Here is a 22307-nt window from a genome sequence, read left to right as displayed (position 1 = left end):
AGGAGGAATTGCGCATGACTTTACCATCCATTCAGATGAACTGAGCATCTTTAAAAACGATTACTGTGAGGTTGTTATGAAGTAGGATCCCAAATTCTATAACGAGGGGTGGGATTTATTCAAATGCTCGGCAGTGCTAAAGTCCTTATCCTCCTTTACAAGGTAGTGGGAGCCTCTGCCACCTCCCAACTGCATGTGTTTGGGAGACTTGACATATTTTGATTCCTCCATTTCTTTATTTCAATCTAATGATTTCTTCGCTTTGCTGGTGCATTATATAAAGGGGGATATCGCTCTCTCTTGAGCACACAAAGAGATGCAGTTGAAGAAGAAGAAGAAGAAGACATGATGTGATATTGGATCGGCTCATCTCTTTTTGATTAAGATTCAGAAGAAGAGGCGAGCCGAACCAATATCACTCATGTATGCTTCATTCGCAACCCTTTCAACGCCAAACTCTCTCCATGGATGAGCTTGATATTGTTGTTGGTAGAGAACAGCCGAGCATCAAGAGTTTGCTTTCAGATTATTCACTTTTGGAATGACATAGAATTTTCCAGTTAATTTTCTCCGTTCCCTTCAAATATTGTAGCTGAAAATAATTGCCAATTAATCAAATCTTGAAGCTCAACCCTCCTTGTATGTTTGCACTGCTTGAACACTACGATCCTTCGAGCTCTTTCAAATGCTTTATACTAGTATGATCCCCATCCACAGAACTATATTTACTGCCAGTAATCTTGATGGCAATAAATTTAAGCATCTGATATATTCCTTGTGATCTATTTCTTTGTAAATATTCAACCAATTGATTGCCTTATTTCCTTTTCAATTACAAGAGCATGTTTTTATCTTAAATTGAAGAGATCGAGAACCATCGGTACTTTGATCATCTCTCCAGCTAATGAAGGTCCAGCAATCCAGATGTGAGTTCTTGAAGGCATGCTTTAGAGGAGAAGCTGGACTCGTGCTTTCCAAGCCAGCAAGATCTCCTTCCACTTCTTTTGTTCCTCCTGCATGGGAAACGATAAAGCATAGCAGCATAAGTATCATCTCTGGTCAGAATCAGAACTTCCACTTCTTGGAATAAATGGACGATTTGGCAGCAGCCGCTGCAGTAAATTAACCAGAAATGTCAGTCGTGGCATTAGGTCCTGCAAGTATTTGTTTTATGCGCTTTGCTATTAAAACGTCTCTTGCTTTTCTGCCACTGTCTCTTGAACTTGCTGTGCTTGGTGATGGATTGGTGCTTCACTCGAAGTTTCCGTTTGACCTAATTCTTGCTGCTTCTCTTGAACAGCTAACTAACAAAGGCGCCTTGTTCTCTGCCCAAAAGGAGATGCCAGAAGGTCTACTTGCACACGACAGTAGCACGCACTCAAATCCGGCAAGTATCCTTAAAAATAATGACTATGGAGATGCTATGAAGTAGGATCACAAATACCTAGCAATGCTAGTTCTTATCCTCTTTTTTATGCTTGTGGGAGCTTTGCCACCTCCCAACTTCATGTGTTTGAGTGCTTTGACATTTGTTTGATCCCTCAATTCTTTATTTCAATCTAGTGATATCTACGCTTTGCTTGTTATGTAGAGAATGGTTTCTTTCCCTCTTGGGCATTTGAAGAAAAAAGAAGAAGAAGAGGAAAAAGAGGAGGAAGAAGAAGAAGAAGATGATGATGATGAAGAATAAGAATAAGAAGAGGAAGAGGAATATATGTGTTTGCGAGCTTTGACATTGGTTTGATTCCTTCAATTCTTTATTTCGGTCTAGTGATATCTACGCTTGGCTGCGTTATGTAGAGAAGGGTTTCTTTCCCTCCTGAGCATTCGAAGAAGAAGAAGAAGCACAAGGAGAAGCCGTGGAGATATTGGTTCGGCTCAGCTCTCTTTGATAAAAATTCAAACCTTTTCAATGCCAAACCTTCTCCATGGCTGAGCATGAAACTGTTGCAGTTGAAAGCATAGATGAGTGACAAACTAGCACTATTAGATCCCTTCTTAAACTCTTCACTTTGGTGATGACATAAAATTTTCTAGTTCTTTCTCCCAGTTGGTTCAACCTTTTTTTTTTTGAGTTGAAAGTGATTATCAATGAAGTCTTCAAATTCAACCCTCTTCACATGGTCGAACTGACATTCAACACTTCTCTGATCCTTTGGATTGAAATCCGGGGAGCTATGTTTGCCATCCTGCCATGGCATACTTCAACTTGATGCCTATAAACTTAAGGATCTGATATATTTCTCATGATCCATCAAACAAAAAAAAAAGAAAAAAAGAGATATTTCTTGTGATTTTTTTTTTTCTTTTTGACTGTGTATATACCTCTCCCTTTTCTTTCTTGTTTATCTAAAATTGAAGCAATCAACAACTATGGGAGCTAGTGTACCCCCAGAAAATTATATGTTAGGTCAAACAGTGTTACTTCTCAAGGGCAGGCTTCAGAGGCAAAGCTTTTCTGATGGACGAGTGATCTGAGCCAGCAAGATCTTTGTTCTAGTTTGAGTTCCTCCTGCATGGGCAATAGTCAGCCACAACAATATGAGGATCCATCAAAAGCCAGAACATCCCACTTCCTCCTGAAAGAAGATATAGAGGATTCGGCAACTGTTGCAAATCTATTGTGCCTCAGAGATCAAGTTTCAAGTATGGCGTTAAGTCCCACATAAAGAAAATGGAACAAAAAAGTGCTTCTCTTGGACTGCTAAAGTTAAACTGTCTATAGACATTTGTTAGAGCTTGTATGAAGTCAATCTGATGTAAAGTAAAAACTTTGGTTAATTCTATGATATTTAGTGCTTGCACCAAAGAAGTGACTGGAGCTGAGATGTGTAACATTTTCCAGTACTGCATGAGTTTTACGATTTTGAGTTCTTTCCACCTATCGGATGATCCAATTGAGTCACCTAGCTTCTTGTATATCACCTTCTTGTCCCATCACTTATTGGTGTCCCGTACATGGACAACAAGAGATGTCAGCTTGGACCTTTTTTTTTAAAGTAAATCAAATTTATTAAGCCAATGAAAAATAAAAATATTTATAAGAATTAAAAAATAAACTAACTAACAATTCAAAAGAAATAACTGTTACAGCCACCCATAAAATAGTTTCAGTGTGATTAGCTATATATGTCGCCATTTAGTAGAGGATCCAATTTGGAGCTATATATCCTACCTTGAGATGCGTCATGGGATGCAGGCTGGATCTAAAATCATCAGTGCATGCCATGCATGTGCTATGTATATGCAACTCATTTCAAAGAATGGTACATGTACACCAGCAGCGGTGATTTGTTGGATGATCAAAGTTCAAAAATATCTTAACTATAACCTTTGCAGCAATACTTATCAAAATTAACCTTAATAATGATAGCAGACTTTATCATGCCAGCCACAATCACAAGAAATGCTAACATGATTACCATGTGTATTTCAAATTTAAATTTGAATTTGAATTTCAAATATCAGCCACTGAAAGCATACTTAATTCACGCAATCACGAGATATGCCACAATGATTACCATTTCTAGTGCATTTCAAATTTAAATTTAAATTTTAAACATCAACCATGCAATCATCTTCCCTCAATGTTGGATATATGCAAAATCACCATTTCTATTGTATTTTAAATTCAAGTTTAAAATTTATAATTTAACCTCAAATCAATTAGGTCACATTTTCCACCTGTATTCTTATGTAAGCATGTGTCTATAAATACAAAATAATACAACAGCGGCAAAGGAGACCATTATTCTCATTTTCAAAAAAATTCTATTTTTTTCTCTCTTTTTTTGGCATCAGAGCAATATAGGACTCATTGCCACTTATGCTCGGGATCAAACATCCAAAGGTCATAGAAGGATTATCATCTTCAACTACTACATCGGGAACATCATTAGCTCCTCTAGTAATTGCTAACATTGCCAGTCTAATTTCTATTAAGTTTAATTTCAACAATTATCTTATGCAGAGTTCTTTTTTCTCTCAATCCTAAGAGGTCATAAATTAATGGGTATTATAGATAGGAATACTTCTGCTCCTCAAGAAACCATCTTAGAAGGTGATACAAGATAGTGAACATTGTCTTTGATAAGTGGTTTGACAAAGATCAAATGATGATATCTTGGATTAATACTATCATTTCAGAAACCATAATCTTATACACTATGGGTGTCAAATCTGCTATGGAGGCATGGAAAGCACTTTGAGATATGCTTTGGGACTATTACCCAATCCCATGTCATTCATCTAAAGCAACAATTGAGTAATCAAGCTCAATGCAAGAGTATTTACACAAAATTAAACAAATCAAGGAGCAACTAGATGCTAGTGGGGAACATGTAAGTAAAATGGATACTGTTATATTCACCCTAAAAGGTGTTCAGAATTTTATAGACAATTCCAAATTGAAATTAGAACACGTACAAAATATGCACCACTCACCGTGGAAGAACTCCATAGTCTTCTTCTGGCAAAAGAGTTAAGTCTTGATGAGTCATCAATTTCACACAACTCAATGCTATTGCATTTGCTGCAAATTATAATGGTTTCAATAGACAGAATACTAGTAGTCGTCCATTCAACAACAAGCAACAACAATGCTCCAACAACTATCAACAACAGCATCATGCATTTGGCAATCAAAATCGATCTCAGCAGCATCGTAGAGGGCCTAACAATCAGGCAAACAATCATGTAGCACAAGTCTGGCAAACATTATACGGCATACCTGTCAAATATCATAAAGCTAGGAATATGTTTTTGGATTGCTATCATCATCTTGATCTTGATTTCCAAGGTCAACTTCCTCCTCAGTGACTAGCTGCAATGATGACCACACCATATCCTATGAATGACTCTATATGGTACATGGATATCAGAGCCACTCATCATACCAAACTCAGAAATTTGACCATCAACTCTCCATACCAAGACTCAGATAATATGCAAGTCAAAAATAGTGAAGGTTTGGTTATCAAACACATTGGATCTTCTTATGTCACCACTTCATCCCAATCATTTATATTAAATGTATCCTCCATTATCCAAATGCATTAGCCAATTTACTTTTATTCAAAAAATTTGCTCATTATAATAATTACTCATTCATATTTGATGCTAGTGGCTTCGTAGTATAGAACAAGGCTACAGAGAGAACGCTCCACCATAGGTTATTTGAGAATAGATTCTACACCTTTTGCTCACTCCAACCATCAAATAAGAAGATCTCTCCAATATCATTTATCAGGTGTCAAGTCTTAGACGAGGTATGACATCATCAACTAGGGCATTCATCTTCTTCTCTACAACATTTAATCATGCCTAAAGTTTCTCCTTCAATAAAGTCATTCAAGAGCATTTGCCCATCTTGTCAGCTTGGAAAGGGTCACAGAATTTTCTTTTCTCCATCTTCTAAACTTTTGGAACTAATATATTGGGAGTACGGGGCCCTACTACTATTGCTTCGATTTCAAATTTCAAGTACTATCTTATTTTTGTTGATGATTATGGTCATTATACATGATTATCTCCATTTAAAGGCAAGTTTGATGTATTCACCACATTGCTTCACTTCAAAAAAGTTGAAAATCTTCCTAAAAAATAATCAAAATTTTATGTATGATGGTGGGGAAGAATTCATGGAACATGCATTCACCAATTTTTTTAAATCTCATAGTATTGTTCATCATTTAACCTATCCATACGTGCCTGAACAAAATAGTTTTTTCAAACGAAAACATCATCATATTGTTGAAATTGTGCTAAGTTTATTGGCTCAGTCCAATTTACCTTTATAGTATTGGCTTGAAACCATTTTAACTGTTACATATCTTATTAACAGACTACCCATTTTGCCTACACCTCGCATATAGGAGTGAAAGTGGATCGAATAATATCCATCTGGATCCATTTTAATATCCTAATTTATCCGAATATAGATAGAAATTTAAGCATCCAACTAATATCTGTACCGAATTCATTTCCGTCAAAGAGAAATCGATATAGATATGGATAAACAACCATCCGATCCATGTCTGAATATTCGATTTCATTTGTAACCCTATTTAATTTTATATAGTATTCATGAACTTTTAAGAAAAATAAATGAACACATTGACATGTTATTAATTTGATTTATTTTCCACTTAGTAATATATTTGATTCTATGATCATAAAGTTTAATTATCTGATTTATATTTATATTTATATTTATATCTATACTTTCGGTATCCGATTTGTATCTGTATCTATTTAAAACAAATATGGATATAAATTTTTACATCTGACTAACATCCATATCCAAATCCGTATTCATCAAACAAAATAAATATAGATATGGATATGCTAATAGCCGATCTGATTTCAACCCTACTCGCAGATCACCTAATAAAATTTTATTTCAAAAATTACCAAACTACACCCTTCTCAAACTCTTTAGATGCGTATGCTATCTCTATATTCGCTCTTGCATCTCATAAACTAGAATTTAAGTCCTCTTATTGTATTTTGCGTAGGTACAGTAGCAATCAAAAGGGGTATCGATGCCTTGACATTGAATCAAGTCATATTTTCTTCCCTCCACCTCTTTCCTGTCATTTTCATATTTGCAAACATGGTGGGTTATATTTAGTTCCTAGTTGTCTCAGCCAATAGTGCCCCACCTAAATGCTACCCAACATCCAAGCTCCACTTCAAATCTCGAGCATGTTTTAAGCATTTTACTAGCAATTAGAAGTCCATCTCATGCCTTGCTAGGCTCCCTTCAAGCCCGCCTATACTATAATAGCAGCACACTCAGCTACCAATCACACTAATCTCTATGCCCAACCGCCAATCACCATTAACCAACCTTCCCAACCACTCCATTTAACTCACCCATAATAGTCCTAAAATAACTCAATCCCGCAACCCAATCCAACATTTAACTTGTCCCTATCTGGCCCACCTTAACTAGCCTCAAACCTAGGCCGCACTCATTCAATGGTCACAACATACCAACATTGAATTATTAAAAAGACCTTCTTCAATACCAAACATCCTATTCCTTCTGTGTTATTCGTTGCTCAACTGTTTGAGCTATCATGCTATACAGAAGCATCTAAAGTTTTTGAGTGACATGCTGCTATTGACACCGAATTGACCGCTCTCCAATGCACTAGTACATGGTCTCTTATCTCATTTTAGTCCAACATGAATGTTGCAAACTGTAAGTGAGTATGTCCTCTCAAGCAAAATTCTGATAGTTCTATCAACAAGTACAAGGTGCGTCTTGTTGCAAAAGGCTTTCATCAATAACCAGGAGTAGATTTTATTAAAACTTTCAGTTCTATAGTGAAGCATAACATGATTTGTATTATGTTAACTTTGGCCATTATCTTTAATTGGCCTCATCGCTAACTCGATGTTGACAGTGCCTTTCTTTATGAAGATCTTCAAGAACAGGTGTACATAGCACAACCACCTGGCTATATGGATCCAGAGTGGCCCACACATGTTTGCCGTATGCACAAGTCTATTTATGGTCTTCGACAAGCCTTTAGAGCATGGTATGAAAAATTTACTTCAAACCTTCTTGAGTTGGATTTTTTCACATCCCAGTGTGATCTATCACTCTTCATTTATCATGAGGACTCCCACACTATTTTTCTCCTCTTCTATGTTGATATTATTATCACTAGTAATAGCTCCACTGATATCTCCACTCTCATCACTAAGTTAAACTTGCATTTTAAAATGAAAGATTTTGAACCCCTAACTTATTTTCTTGGTATTGAGGTCCATCGCCTTCCTCATGGCTTTCACCTATCTCAAACTAAATATGCTCTTGACCTCCTTGAATGGATTGAAATGCTTGGATGTAAATCTGTTAACTCTCTAGTCACTTCAGCCAAGTTAGGCCACACCACCAGCCCTTACTATTTGGCCCGACCCATTATCATAGTGTTGTCGATGCTTTGGAATACTAGGCTAGACTTCTTCTTTGTAGTAAACCAAGTTGTCCAACATATGCAGTCCTCAACTAAAGATCATTTGGTTGCAGTCAAATGTATCTTGCATTACTTAAAAGCTACTCTCACTTATACCAATTAAACTTGAAGCTTGTAGTGATGCTGATTGGGTTGGCTGCCTCATTGATCGTCGCCCAACAAGTGAATATTGTGTTTATCTTGATCTTAATCTAGTCTCTTAGTCTGCTAAGAAGCAACCGAATATCGCCCAATCATTTATGAAGGCCAAATATAGAAGCTTAGCCTACACAGCCGCTAAAATCATACGGAGTTGTTTTCTCTTGCGTGAACTTTGCTTTCTGCTCTCAACCACACTTCTCATTTGGTATAATAATGTTGCCGTCATCTCCATCACATTTAATCCTAACCTCCTACGCTATTTGTAAGTCAAGCTCAACATTCAGGCTCGCCCATTTAGCTTGAGGAGGCATAATTACAATTTGATTCATGCCAGCCAGCCACAAGCACAATATACCAATACAATTATCATTTTCGGTGCATTTTAAATTTAAATTTGAATTTCAAACATCAGCCATACAATCATCTTCCTTCAATTTTTAGATATGCAAAATTATTATTTCTATTGTATTTAAATTTTGAATTTAAAACTTATAATGTAAAGTATAAATTAATTGTGCCAAACTTTCTATTTGTATTCTTATGCAAGCCTCTGTCTATAAATACGATACAATACAACAATAGCAAATTTGACCATTATTGTCATTCTCAATTTTTTTTCCTTCAAAATCTTCTTTTCTCTCTATTCAGATGTTAAGAATAATTCCCTATGCTCAAAGACAATTCAATAAACTGACCTTAACCTGCAGGAATATGTAAAAACAAGTTCTGCAAATCAACTCGGTTAAACTTAGCCAGCAATAGATGAACACAGAATAACCTACAATTACCCTCTCACTTCTAAACCCATTAGCCAAAACCGGGGATCATCATCTCATCGGAATGAGTAATCCGTGCATCAGGACAAAAACTTAGGACAGCTGACAGCAAGGAAGAGACATAAAAACCGGTCTCTGTGCGTGAGCGTGTTCCGATCCACGTTTCCTGATTCTCGTGTCTGTCCAACTGTCCCACGTGCTCTGGCTGGAACTAATAATACAACCTTTCTCCATCCCATCGCCAGGCATTCAGCCGTTCAGACGGTGGAAGCCCGTCCCCACACACTAACCGGGCCTCAACCTCTTTTAGGTTCGACTCTCGAGATCCCACAAAAATTAACCAGGATCCAAGAACGTTAGCTCTTCTTATTTGTTTTAGTGAACATTTACCATTGTATGCAACTATGCTTAAGATAAGATATTACACTATCTTTGTATCCAACGGCCATTTGCGGACCAACAATCAAATAAAAGGGACACACTTTCCAATCCAGCTTTGTCCTCCAAGGTTCAGCCCCCTTCTTTCTCACCTCAGCACTTTTTGCAAAGTTGCTAGGAAAGAGCTTGGCTATAGTGCGGCTGCAACTCGGTAGCTGGACGAGAGAAAAATTGAGTAACGAGGGCACATTGCTCCCATTTCCCATGGCTAATCGACTCCGGTATTCGTGGGCGCTCCAATTTCTAGTGGTAATGGTGGTAAGCCAGGCTCGCAGTGGGTGCTGGTGCTACCAGTACAAGGTGGGAGATCTCAACTCCTGGGGAGTACCCCTCCCCTCCAATACCCACGTTTACGCCCTCTGGTCTCAGAAGTATCACTTCCGCCTTGGCGATTCCCTCTGTAAGACCCTCTTTCTTTCTCGTCAGATCTCGTCACCTCCTCCTCACCGTCTTTCTCTGATCGCAGTGTTTCTCTACCCGCCGAGCCAGGACTCGGTGATCCAGGTGACGGAGCGGGCGTACAACAGCTGCAGCTTGGTGGATCCGATAAAGAAGATGAACGACGGCAACTCGGTGTTTAATCTGACGGCGCCCGGGATCTACTATTTCATTAGTGGTGTCCCGGGGCACTGCCAGAAGCTCCAGAAGCTCGCGATCGCCGTCCCTTCCGCCAATGGCACCTTCTTCCCGCCGGCGGAGGACGCGCCGCCGCCGGGGAAGTCCTCCGCGCTGCCGGCTACTTCGCCGTCGTATCCCATCGTCTTCGGCCCCTCCCCACCGGAGGGATCGGGGGCGGTGTCTGTCGGGGCTTCCACGGCCGTTGGATGGGTTGTCGGTTTGGTTCTCCTGTGCCTCTTGTGAGAGAAAAACGGGGATCTAGGTTCTTTTTTTTTTTTTGGATTGGTGACGTTGGAAGTTGGATCTAGATTTTCCTTATCTCGATTTCTCAGTACTTATGTAATGTTTAATTTCTTAGTTGATGGTTTGAGTTGGTATTCTTAGCTTCGTCGGGCGAGGTTGTGAAACGGTTAAGGTTATTAATAATTTTTTTATAATTTTCGGCAGCAGTAATGGACGTTCTGTTGCAAGGTTTAAATGCAGGATATTCTGGTAAATCCCAACCGTTTGTCCCCATCAATGTTGCGTTTTAGACGTTCAAGTTTAAACAAACCCAGCCACCCACCCATAGAGTATAAAGCACCGAGATCTTAAACTGTCAAGCACCAGCATCTTCAAACCAATCTAATTTACTTGAACCTTCAATTAGAAGTTGTTGAATCTGCTAGGACGAGCCTTAGCACAATGGTAAAATTTGATTGCTCCATTGATTTAGAGGTTACAGTTGAAAATATGGAAACAATCTATTCATACATTTCATCCTTACCAGATCTCACAATAATAAAAAACTCATGCACTGGGCTTAACCAATACAAGATAGGTTTCAATCATTAGAAATTAGAGTTATATAACATGAGCATTCTATATCAGTGAGGTGAAGTATGGGACAACGAACAAAAAACAAATTTCATCACCATGTTTCATAAAGGAATAAGATCGAAAAGATTGCTAATTATATTTAATTTTGAGAGCATTCTAATTATAATACATTAAAAAATGAAAGCAAGGCTTAACCAATATATATATATATATATAAATAAAAGTAGAGCTCCCACAAAGTTCGAACAGCCCTTGCAGCCATTTAAACTAAACTACATTCAAACATTTTAAAGGTTTTGGCATCTAAATGGCTGTTCTAACATTTACAAAACCTCTGGTACTGCTTTGCTTAGGTCCAGCAGCAAAGCAGTCCGAATTTCTGATTGGGGGTTATCCAATTCTACAAAGGATTGCGCACGAAATGCAGTTACAGCAGTTAATGAGAATTTTAGCTGCTTATATCTTTTCTGCATGTAAGATGAACACTGACAGAGGCAGCGGCCTCGCAAAAGATAGGGATATGGTGCCAAAATGCAGCAGCATGATAAAAATATGCATCCACAAACAAGCTAAGATCACCCAACGACAATGGAAACTAAATAGGCATGCTGATATTAAGCAGCTGTTTCAACATCTGTACCCACTTGCTTTCCTTCAGAACAGCCCACAGGTGGTGCCGGTTCCATAAATTGGCTTGATGGTTGCTTTGATTCTGTCCCAACAAAAGAGCTCCTCATTTGTGTGGTGTTTGAATCTACATCCACAGCAGTTGTTCTGGGAGGAGATGCTGGTTGTACCTCCACATCTGGATAAGCAGCCTTGAACCTTGCTCTCAGACCTTCGTCAACTAACCTGACTCCTTGCAACTGATTGCCCAGTGAGAGCCACCTGATAAAACCATTCAACCTTAGAATCGCAAGCCCATTAAATTGGAAGGAATGGACGAGTGCAACATAAAAACAAGCTAGCAAGTAATCAAATACAATAAGTATAGAGAAACAGATAACTTATGCGCGTTAAATTACGAGAAAGACCTTGTTGCAGCAAGGGAGTAGAAACAAGTAGAAGACCAATCAAGTGACTGCCACAACCTGGCAAGATGTCAACTTCAAAAAGTACAATGTATAATTCATGAGTGTGTCACCCAGATACCTTTGGCACTTCTAGAAACTAAGTTCATGATGAAGGGCAGAACATTATCAAATAGAAACCATGTCAACTTTCCAAATTAGGACAACCTTTTTTTTTTGAACTGTCAAATTAGGGCAACCTAGTTACAGAACATTATCACATGAAAGAGTTACATATATCTGATACCATGGACTGGATGCACTGGACGATTATTTGCAAATTCTCTCTTTCTTCTCAATAATCACGATACTCATATGGAATGTAAGCAGAAAAGGAAGGAAAAGTAGAGGAAATGAGCAGATCTTGCAATTAATCACTTTGTTTTTAATTTTTTAGCATATTATTTCTTTTAAAAAAATATTTTGTTTTATTATTGTTGTCGTCGTCATCGTCTCTTTTAATTTTTTAGCATATTGTTTCTTTTAAAAAATTATTTCATTTTATTGTTGTTGTTGTTGTTGTGCTAAGTTCTCCATGGCCCTTCGCTGAAAATAACTTTGATAGCAACTTATCCATTATTATGAAGAAAATATCCTGAATAACAAAGATTGCATTGTTTACTTATAAAAATGCACACACCATTCTCCTGCAGTGAAATTATATGCTTGCCTAAAAACAAACATTATGCTGGAATCAGTGAGACAAGTACTGCTGGCAATGGGTCAGGTCGGGTCAGGAAAGGACAACAACAAATAAAACCTTGACCCACATCCGATCAGATCCAACATCAGGTTAAGGCCTCTCAACGCATACACACCCACAGGTCATTTTAGCTCATTTATTTGACCCTAACCTAACCATTTTGTAGAGTCAATCCCTAATGGACCTAAGCTACCCTAACAAATCCAATCTTTACAATTCTTACAACTAATTTCTAAAATGATTTAAACAGCTAGCATTAAGAAAAAGACCAATCACTCAAAAATTTCTTATCCAAGATCACGACTCAACCTAACTAAATTGTTCTGACCCAAATAGAACTCTACCCTCATGACCCAAGTTGGGTCAAAGCTCCAAACCATTCAGACCCAGTTCAGGTCAGGAAATTTGACCCATACCCAACCCTAACTAAAAAAACAATTGACCCAAACCCGACCATCAGATTAAGTTTTCAGGTCAGATCAATTTTTTCCACCCCTAGTCAACTACCAGTTACTGGCATGAAGATCTAAAGGACCATTTGTATATATCTAGTGCGAGTACGTAACCAAGGAAACAAAAACTAGATTGCAAATGCATACCCTGCATGTGTATTGTGCATTCGAGCAAACAATTCCAACTTCCTTGTCCTGGGGCTGATCCTCTCCAGCATTGGGTACATCTGCAGTCAAAGCACGTACAAATGTGAGTTATGGACCTTGGACTTGCATATTGAGGAAACGTGTATAATTAATGAGTACATGATTGTATATGTAAATTTACGTGATACAAGTTAAATAGAGAATGAGCTTTTAGTGGAGTATAACAGAACACCCTTGCATGAGAAGAAAATTTGGAGTGTCATGGCAGGGCACCGAATAAGGTGCTGATGCATAAGTTAAATAATAAATAGTACAAACACTACTAAGTTAAGTGCCTAATTGTAAGCTGTGAAAGAACTGCATGTTTTGGAGAATTTTTTAATAAAGAATTTCATTTCCTACATGTTCAAAGGAGTCCTTTACACAAGAATCGTACATGAACTTTGTCTAAGTAGAATATCTAGCATGCAGTGCAACATGCAGCTTTTGGTAAAAGGGGGAGCAAAAACAAGATCCAAGGGAAAATAACAGGAATACAGAAGAAAAGGACTATGAAGTACAAATAGATTTTGGTAAACATCAGCAACTGAAATACAGTGATGAAAGGGTTACGTAAAACCATATGGGGCAAAAAATCTTAGAATGGAGAGAATTGTGAAATAGTAATTAAAAAATTAAGAAATACAGTGATGAAAATAAAACAACGGAGATTGTCTGGCTTCAAAACCAAACATTTTGAAAAGAGAATTAATTTTTTAAAGGAATAAAATGAGAGAGCTGAAAGCAGGGTCCCTTGCAAAGAAACAACCAAAAAGATGGAGTACGTCCAAAATATTTTTCCTAAATCCATTTAAGCCCTTCAGCTTCCAAGTTTTGCACCACGAAACCAATAGTGCCGAAAGCTGATAATGTGAAAGACAGGGAAAGAGAAGACAGGGATTCTTTCCAAATCAACTCACGATTGAACTATAGGCATTCTTTATCACTGGGGTTTGTATATTGTCAAATTAGCAACGCAGAGCAATAATGGCATAGTTAGATACATATTAGTTATATTCTATTTCGGTTGAAATGAAATCATGGCACAACATCTGATTACCTCATCAGGTTTTCGGCTTGTTTCACGAACTTCAGCTACAATAACATCTGTATCGATGTTTCTATTCACCTCTGGATTTCCCTTAATTCCAACAAGACAATGTTCTTTACTATGATTGAGCCAATGACCTGTTCGCCCAGTTCGAATAATTCGTTGAAGTTGATTGGTCTTCACCCAAATGAGCTCCTCAACACGCTTGTATCCCCAAAGCTCCAAACTGATGAATATTAAAAAAAAGAAAAAATTCTCTGAGTTTGCCTCAAGTCCTACCATCAGTCTAAATTCAACTATTTGTATAAACAATATAACATACATGAGCTAATGCGATCATGCATAACAGATTAAGAAATAATTTGCTACAATTACACTTGATCTGTTATTTTACATGCATGATAAGCAAATTTAGTAATACAAAGGTGGTAATCAGAGGAAGACCAGATAGAATCAATCGGCTAAAAAAGTAGAAACTAATTTCAATTTGTTCAGTTTGTTCAGCTGAAACAAACAATTTCAGACAGCGAGGACTAATTCTTCTCCCACTCAGTCTAGATATAAGATAGTAGTACAAAAACAGTATCAAGCATTCAATGGAAAATGTTGTTTTATTATTAGTACATTGATGGATGTCCTTCATATTGAACAGAAACGGTTTATAATTATTCCTTTTCCACCTATCCTCCATTAAAACCCTTGTTTCCTAATATTATCTACAGTTTTGGACTCAGTGACAGAATCTTTAGACTTACATGTCTGCTAAATGCAATATTCATCACCACACAAAGGTACAGCATTACTTATCTAAAGAGATAATGGTGGCAGATCAAATCTCCACACCTGGGTTATTTCATGCAGCAAAAGCATCTGTCTCACATATAGTACAAATTTCAGCAGTGTCAGATGTTCGAACAAAAAATCATTTATAGTTTAACTAAATTATGCCTTTGGGCACCAAGCCCAAAAAATAAGAGGCCTGGGTTTATGATGATTGCCTGCTCGTACATGCTGAAAATCCGCCCTTTCTACCATACTTGCATGATTCTTTTTTAAAATAAAACCCTAATGGCTTTCCAAGTCATCTTTGATTCTCCTAACAGAATAATATCGGCAATTTTCATGCACAATATGGTAGAAACAAGACCTCCCTCAGTTACAAATACTCCAATAAACATTTAAGTTTGCCATAAGGACAAATATAGATGAAAGAACAGGAAAAGAAAGTAATTGCAAGAAAAGGCCAGAGGCCAGGGGTTATGGTCGATTGCCCAGTCGCACATGCTGAAAGCCTGCCCTTTTTCCACCATATTTGCATGATTTTTTTTATAAAAAAGCACTGATGGTAAGTCATCATTTGTTCTTCTAACAAATAATAATATCAGCAATTATCATGCAAAACATGGTAGAAACAAAATCTTACCATTCACGCCCAAGTTCCATTGCACGCCCAGTGACCCACAGAAAAATCAGACCATCGGTCTGCAATGCAGGTACATTAAGATTTCTCATCTCATCATCCGCCATTGTACCATATGGCAATTCCATGTGAATGTCCCATGGTGGGTCTGCCATGATAACCCCAAACTGCCCTAAAATGTCCATTCTGAAGTTACGAATGTCGCAATTTATCCATTGAGGCTCACCAAGTTCCACTTCCGAACAATATTCAGCCCTCTGGGACTTAATAGGTTTTGGAGGTGGAAGATTAGCAGCACCCATTATCATTGGAGGTATATCGGGTGTTTGGTCAAGTTCATAATGAACATATTTGCAGGTCTGAAAAAAATAAATATTGATCAGCTATAAAACATAGTACAAGAAAAGATGACTATGTGGATTTAGTAAAAGGGGGAAAAAATAACCTTTGTGTGACGGCATGTATCAAGAAAAGAGCAGTCACCTAAATTTGTATCGGTGTGTGGAGCAATAATTCGCCGAAAATGAACCTGTTTACAATCGAGCAGCACATCAAAACAGTCATATGGAATATAGCAATGAGAGTATGAAGTAATGTAACCAAAAAAAGGGGAAGAATGGAAGAAGCAAGCTGAGATCCTAATGTTAGAATGGTAGCCACATTCTAATTAATAAATATAAGTGCATTCTCTATTTATGCAAACTAACTATTGTAGCTCGGGAAAGGATTGATGGCATTATTTTAACAGCCTTATCTGCAGCCAGTCTTGATTAATAAACAAAGATGGAGCTTTATGGATCACATGCAGTCATTGACTCAGTGCAGTCTCTTCTTTTTCTTCCTTTGCAATCCCTCTAAATTTTAAAAGTTCACTCCACAAAGTATTTTTACTTTTAAATTTTTAAATTTCACCCTATCTACATTACAATCAAGAATCTTAATAAGTCTATTATGTATGTTCTTTCTATGACTATGTATATATATTGCATATTGCATAGCCTACTTACGACTCTTAAGAATGTAACTCTAATGTACTATCAAATTAAGGGTCCACCGGATTCCAAATCTTCAATTTATCTGGCTTTATGCAATTATTAGAGTAGCACATTAATTCCTTTGAAACCTTCAATTAAGGGTCCACTGGATTCCAAATCTTCAATTTATCTGGCTTTATTTGCTAGACATGCTTGGTAACCTTGTCCACTACAATTCATATTAGTTCTTAAATTTTCTCTTCAAGCCTGATCTTGAAAGCAACTTACCTCTAGCACACAATTTAAGTTGGATTCTCAGCCTCCAAACTATCCTATTAGAGCAGAACTTTAGAGTTACAAATGAAATAAATTTTTGCAACTACAAGGATGAAACAAGATGGAGGAACGTACGATATTTTGGGCTTAATCAATATTGATTTACTTAATTAGCAAATCCTTATTTCATAATTTCAAAAGAGGTTGCGTGTAGCACAAGCATGATGATAATATGAAGATAATATAAGTGCAGCATTCAAACATACAAAAAAAAATCATATAAAATTTTTTATCAAACGTGAGATAATGAGATATAGGCAAAATTTAATTTTATGTGTGACTTGGTATATAATCAATGGTAACACTAACCTTCTCGCATGCAATGAATGAACCAGTTTGGCGCCGGCAATCTTCTTTAGTTAAATGTGTACAATATTCCTTGAGCTGAGAGCCACCCTTGGTCTTGAACTGAAAAAAGGATGATGAACATCAGGTGCCATAAGTGCTAAGAGATGGCATGGAGATTGACTAATATTTGGGCAGGGAGCCCCCAGCAACTTGTGCACACAATGAAGCAATAAAAGCAGTCAAGAACCACAGGCGTTCCCCGAACCAAAAATGGGAATGCAATTGAGACTTGACATAAAACTTTCACTATAACTAGTACCACAAACTTTAAAGATTTGAATTGAAGCATGTTACCACAATTTGCATCCGGTTAACATAATTTAAACAACTTATAAATGACAAAGTTAGGCGAAACATTTTTTAACATGTTCAAGGATATTCACCATTTCTACGTTGTTTCCAATCATGAAGTGGATGCCTTGAATCAGAGTTTGAGGAGCAACATGCAAGTATTATTCATGAAAAAAAAAAATCTGCACATGCTCACACAACTCTTATTATCTGACAAGTCATGTCCAAAGTTATAAGGACATTTTTTACTTTATGGCAGATATCAAGGAACAGGAGATTTCAAGAATTTGAATGGGCAACCAGCCCATTCTAAAATGTCATCCACTAAAACTATTAATATGAAATTAAGTCGATATGACAGTATATTTTCATGTGTTTCAGATTAAGTTAATTAATTTATCTGGCAAAATTGTGTTTTAGTTTAAAAAAACTTAATTCAGAACTGTTAGAAACCAAATCAAATTGGTACAGACTCAATTCCATTGATTATTTTTCTATCATTCAATTTCCTGTAGGTGCAACTCTATAGAGTCCTTTACTGCACTCATTATAACTAAAATACGACATGTTCATTGCATGAGAGCAATCTCTTCCCATTGCATGAAATTCAACATATTTAGTTTCTTTTTATTATAAAAACAATGAGACTTCTTAAAGTTCATGATAGGTGCATACATTTGGTGCATGAGCAGATAACTTTATGACATTTCATAAATTGGATTCTTTCAAGCAGGTGGAAGTTGACCATGCTATGAGAAGTGAAAACAAAGCTCATAATTTCCTGGCAACTTCAAAAATTAATGCATAAGGAAGGAGGTTCTCCTCTTCCTGATTTCTGCAATATTCTGCAAGAAGGAAAGCCTGCTGCTGTACTTAAAGGCCGGTAATAAATTTTTTACATGCCATAGGAAAAAATAATACATGAAAAATCACAAATCATGTTAACCGAGCAGCAAGTTGCAAGGAGAAAATTATTACACCTTTTTCTATCACTATTGAAAAGGGGAAAACTACAATCAAACAACTGCTGATACTAAGTAAATCAACAAACTGTCTACTGAGAAAATTCAAGAACAAGCGCATATTAACCACTAAATTTTAATTATTATACTCGAAAATGGTGAACAGCCATTTATTCTTCCTGAAAGCAATTCATTCAACTATTAAAGCGACACTAATTTTGGAATCACATCATTTTTTTCCCTTGTTAGCTAGCAAGAAATCCATGAAGGCGTGCTTTCAAAAATAGCAAAGTAGTAATGATAGTTGATACGCAGAAGAGCAAGACAAAAGTACAAACAAGAATCGAAATTTCCGAACCTTTGCCGCAACAGCAGTTTCCTTTGCAGTTGGCCGGTGAATGAGATCCAAAAGCTCCTCTCCGGTCTTCGACTTTTGCAACTCCCTGAACGTCTTCTTGTTCAGCAACGCCTCAATGTCCTTCAGATCCTCCTCCTCGGTCGTTTGCTTCGGAGGCGCCGAACTTGGGCCACCCATAGCAGCACCAGGCCCCATAAGAGGCCTGTGGAGGGGAGGAACGCCCATCATCCTCGGAATCCCCATTAAGCCCATAACCCTCGGCCCGCCTCTTGGGCCGACCATGGGCGGCGGAGCACCGGTCCCCGGAAACATAGGAGACATGCCAGAAAGTTGAGGGTCAGGAGGCCCCATCCACATGTCAGACCGCGACATCACTGCACCGCTATCGACTCCGCCCATAGCCGGCCCCTGACCCTGATTGTTCCCATCGCCGGAAATCGGTTCCGGCGGTGGCTGCTGAGTCTGGGAGGAGCTCTCAGGGAGCTCCTTGAGGAGCTTGTTACGATCAATGCCCCAAATCATCAACACAGACTTCCCGTGCACAGTGAACTCCTCCAGCTGCACCCCGCCGCTCTCCTCAGCGATGCGCCGGAGGGCCGTCTCGACGGCGAAGATCGGGCCGAGCTCCCCGCCGACCTCGACGAGGGCGGCCTTCTCGGCGGGTGTGGCGGAGGACTGGTCGCCCTCGAGCCGGCGGAGCAGTGCGGCGGAGTCGGTCTCGGTGAAGGGGACGAGCTCAAGAAGGCATACGGCGACCATGGTGCGGACGACGGAGAGGTGGTCGCCGCCACCGCAGGCGTCGTGGGGGGAGCGGTCGCGGCGGAGCTCGGGTGAGGGCTTGGGGCGGGTGCAGGGAGGAAGGGAACGGGAGTCAGGAAAGGGGCGGCGGCGGGAGGTGAGGGGGTGGGGTGGATCGAAGGAGGGAGGATTAGGGTTAGGGTTAGGCGTGGGGATAAATGGGCGGCGGTTGAAGGCGGAGATGACGCGGAGGGAGAGGTCGAGGGAGGAAACGAGGTCGGGGACGAGGGTCTGTAGGGAGGCGATGAGGTCTTTCTGGGCTTGACGGCGGGCCTCGATGCCATCCTCCAGCTGGTCGCGCATCTCCTTCAGGGCGGCGACGTCGTGCGCTCCTCCGCCGCCGCCGTCGGTCTGAGAGTCCATGGCCACGAGTAGGAGCGTCCCGTCACCAGAACAAACGCGAATGCGGCTTCGATCGAATCCGAGTCCGACTAGATTTTGGATCCCCACTCTCCAACGCTGGAGAGCAATTAGCACCTTTCGACCACGGCAAAGGGCCAAACTGTTAGAGAAAGTTTTGTAGTATTAATTTGTTATGGGTTTTCAACGGAAATACATCGGGGCATGAATTATTTAAAATTTTGGACCTAAATGCTAAATTTGACTCAAAATTTGGAAGAAAAAAAGAAATCTGACCTGACACACTTCCAGCCATGACCCATTAGCTATAAATATGTCTTCCCTGGTGGGGTGGACCGAGCGGGAACTCACTTTGTTGAGCGGCCTGAAAGTCAGCTCAATTTGTAGGCTTCTTCTTTTTTTTTTTTGGCTTAAAAAAGAAGGGAGGGGAAGGAGAACCTCCTCCGCGTAGCAACCCCACACCGGGCCTCTCTCCCACCGGGACATGTCCGATACGGATAGAAAACACCCCCTACCCCCTCGGAGAGAGAGGCATACTTATACTTCTCATATCCTCTTCACCTCGCGGGCGGCCCCACCTACCTGGTAACCCCTCTTACAGGTGAGTACGTCACTCTGGCGCCACCTTGGTACCAGCTGACCAATAGCGCTTCTAAACCCCGTGTCCAGATGTGGGGCATCCGATCCCCAAATTTAATCGATGTCCATACGTTTCGAGCCTGAAACTACTTAATTAGGAGCAAACGTCCCATTCCAACTGAGCTACCCCCGGTTATTTTAAGAATACATTTGGCTCCATTTTGGACCTACCAAATACTTGAAGTAGGCTTCTACCGTGCCCCAGTGAGTTCGGATCCCAATTAGGGGCAACTAAACAGGCGCTGAGCCATACTGGCCATCGGTCTCCTCGCTTCATGAGGCCATAAATCTGCCCATCTAATAATTATGCTTCTATTAGTTTAGTTCTTCCTCCCTCGTATAATTAAAACAATTATATTTATTGAAATATATTAAAATATTTTAAAAAGCAAGTTGGGCTGGATCGGAAGAGGCACAATCCAAATCCAATCCATATTTGAATATAGTCAAAAAGTTCAATTTGAACCTAGTCTAATTTCTTTAAAATTAGATCAAATAAGGTATAATATTAATTTTACCAATCCATCAGATTTTTTATATCAAATCAGATCAAAAGTAATCTAAATACAAACCATAATAAATATATAAATCAAGTATCTAATTATACCATGCGTAGCTCACCGCAAGAAAATTAGCCAGTGTTATGACTCTATCATCGGAAAAATATTGTCGGAGCTCAGGATTGAAAATATGAATTAAATATTTGAAAGAATTTAAATCTATGAACAGAAATTTAATATTTTAAGAAAGATTTGATTCATATATTAGTATTGCATATATGCTTCTTTTCTGCAAGCTATTATCTATTTGATTGTCTGGTCATTTCTAAAGTAATCATTGCTAAAGTGATCGTTAGTAACTAGGCTGTTTAAGTTATTATATGATTTTTTTTACAGATTCAGAGAACTAGCCTAATCGAAGTTTTAAATATGCGAGAGCGACTAGCAGAACTTTGACACATATTATCTTAGATCGGAGTTTATTTAAATTGATATACTATCCTAAAATATTGACACATTTAAATGTTGAGCTAGTTATTGAAATAAAGTTTGCATATTATTATTTAAAATTATTTTGCTGCATATTTATGATACCATGTTGAGTTGCCCTACATACTTGTGGAAAGGGTTCTCTTTCAGTATATGACAGTTGATACAACCTCCGGTTCGTAAACTCGAAACGGGAGTGTGACAATCTTATATATAAAAAGAGATTTGAAGTATATATTATACTAACTTGGGATTGAATTTCTCAAACCCAACCCTAACTCGAAAGTTCCAATAGGTCTGTCTTTGGATCCATACTCAACCCATTCATCGTCAAATTTGGGCCGGGTTGAGGTCGAGGTCAAGTCGGATCATCGGGTATCGGGTTCTTGGATTGGAGCGACTGCCGTAGACCTTAGGGAAGAGAGAAATTCTGGTGGTGATGAATGTACGGATCCAAGTGTTGGACATCAGTAAATCTAGATTTGGCTTCTTTTCATAATTAATTGATTGACAGCAAAAAAGTAAATATATATACATATATATCCCATCATGGATTTTGCTGCATTAACCTTCGTAACTGGATCTTTATT

The 22307-nt window shown here is 38.6% G+C and overlaps 2 protein-coding genes across 2 annotated transcripts; one reads left to right on the top strand and one right to left on the bottom strand.

The window, feature by feature from the left end:
* Positions 1-9409: 9409 nt before the first annotated feature.
* LOC103707721 (early nodulin-like protein 8) lies at positions 9410-10368 on the top strand. Its single transcript, XM_088723730.2, has 2 exons — positions 9410-9743; positions 9810-10368. The coding sequence occupies exons 1-2, from the start codon at positions 9548-9550 to the stop codon at positions 10202-10204; spliced, it is 591 nt and encodes a 196-aa protein (XP_088579856.1). The 5' UTR covers positions 9410-9547; the 3' UTR covers positions 10205-10368.
* A 642-nt stretch (positions 10369-11010) lies between these two features.
* MTA (mRNAadenosine methylase) lies at positions 11011-20247 on the bottom strand. Its single transcript, XM_039126604.2, has 7 exons — positions 18932-20247; positions 17282-17380; positions 16108-16191; positions 15666-16021; positions 14252-14468; positions 13153-13232; positions 11011-11668 (listed from the first exon to the last, which is right to left on the bottom strand). The coding sequence occupies exons 1-7, from the start codon at positions 20090-20092 to the stop codon at positions 11395-11397; spliced, it is 2271 nt and encodes a 756-aa protein (XP_038982532.2). The 5' UTR covers positions 20093-20247; the 3' UTR covers positions 11011-11394.
* Positions 20248-22307: the final 2060 nt, after the last annotated feature.

This window comes from Phoenix dactylifera, chromosome 6, assembly GCF_051530095.1.
Source record: "Phoenix dactylifera cultivar Ajwa chromosome 6, Ajwa_hap1_PhDact_Kaust_v1.1, whole genome shotgun sequence".
NCBI classification, from domain to species: Eukaryota; Viridiplantae; Streptophyta; class Magnoliopsida; order Arecales; family Arecaceae; genus Phoenix; species Phoenix dactylifera.
This window is presented reverse-complemented; position numbering and strand designations above follow the sequence as displayed.

Excerpts from the sequence above, each read along its gene's own strand:
- LOC103707721 (XM_088723730.2), top strand. The coding sequence starts at position 9,548 with ATGGCTAATCGACTCCGGTATTCGTGGGCGCTCCAATTTCTAGTGGTA. Across the intron at positions 9,744-9,809 it reads CCGCCTTGGCGATTCCCTCT|TGTTTCTCTACCCGCCGAGC; the intron begins GTAAGACCCTCT and ends CTCTGATCGCAG.
- MTA (XM_039126604.2), bottom strand. The coding sequence starts at position 20,092 with ATGGACTCTCAGACCGACGGCGGCGGCGGAGGAGCGCACGACGTCGCC. Across the intron at positions 16,192-17,281 it reads CATTCATTGCATGCGAGAAG|GTTCATTTTCGGCGAATTAT; the intron begins GTTAGTGTTACC and ends GATTGTAAACAG. Across the intron at positions 16,022-16,107 it reads ATACATGCCGTCACACAAAG|ACCTGCAAATATGTTCATTA; the intron begins GTTATTTTTTCC and ends TATTTTTTTCAG.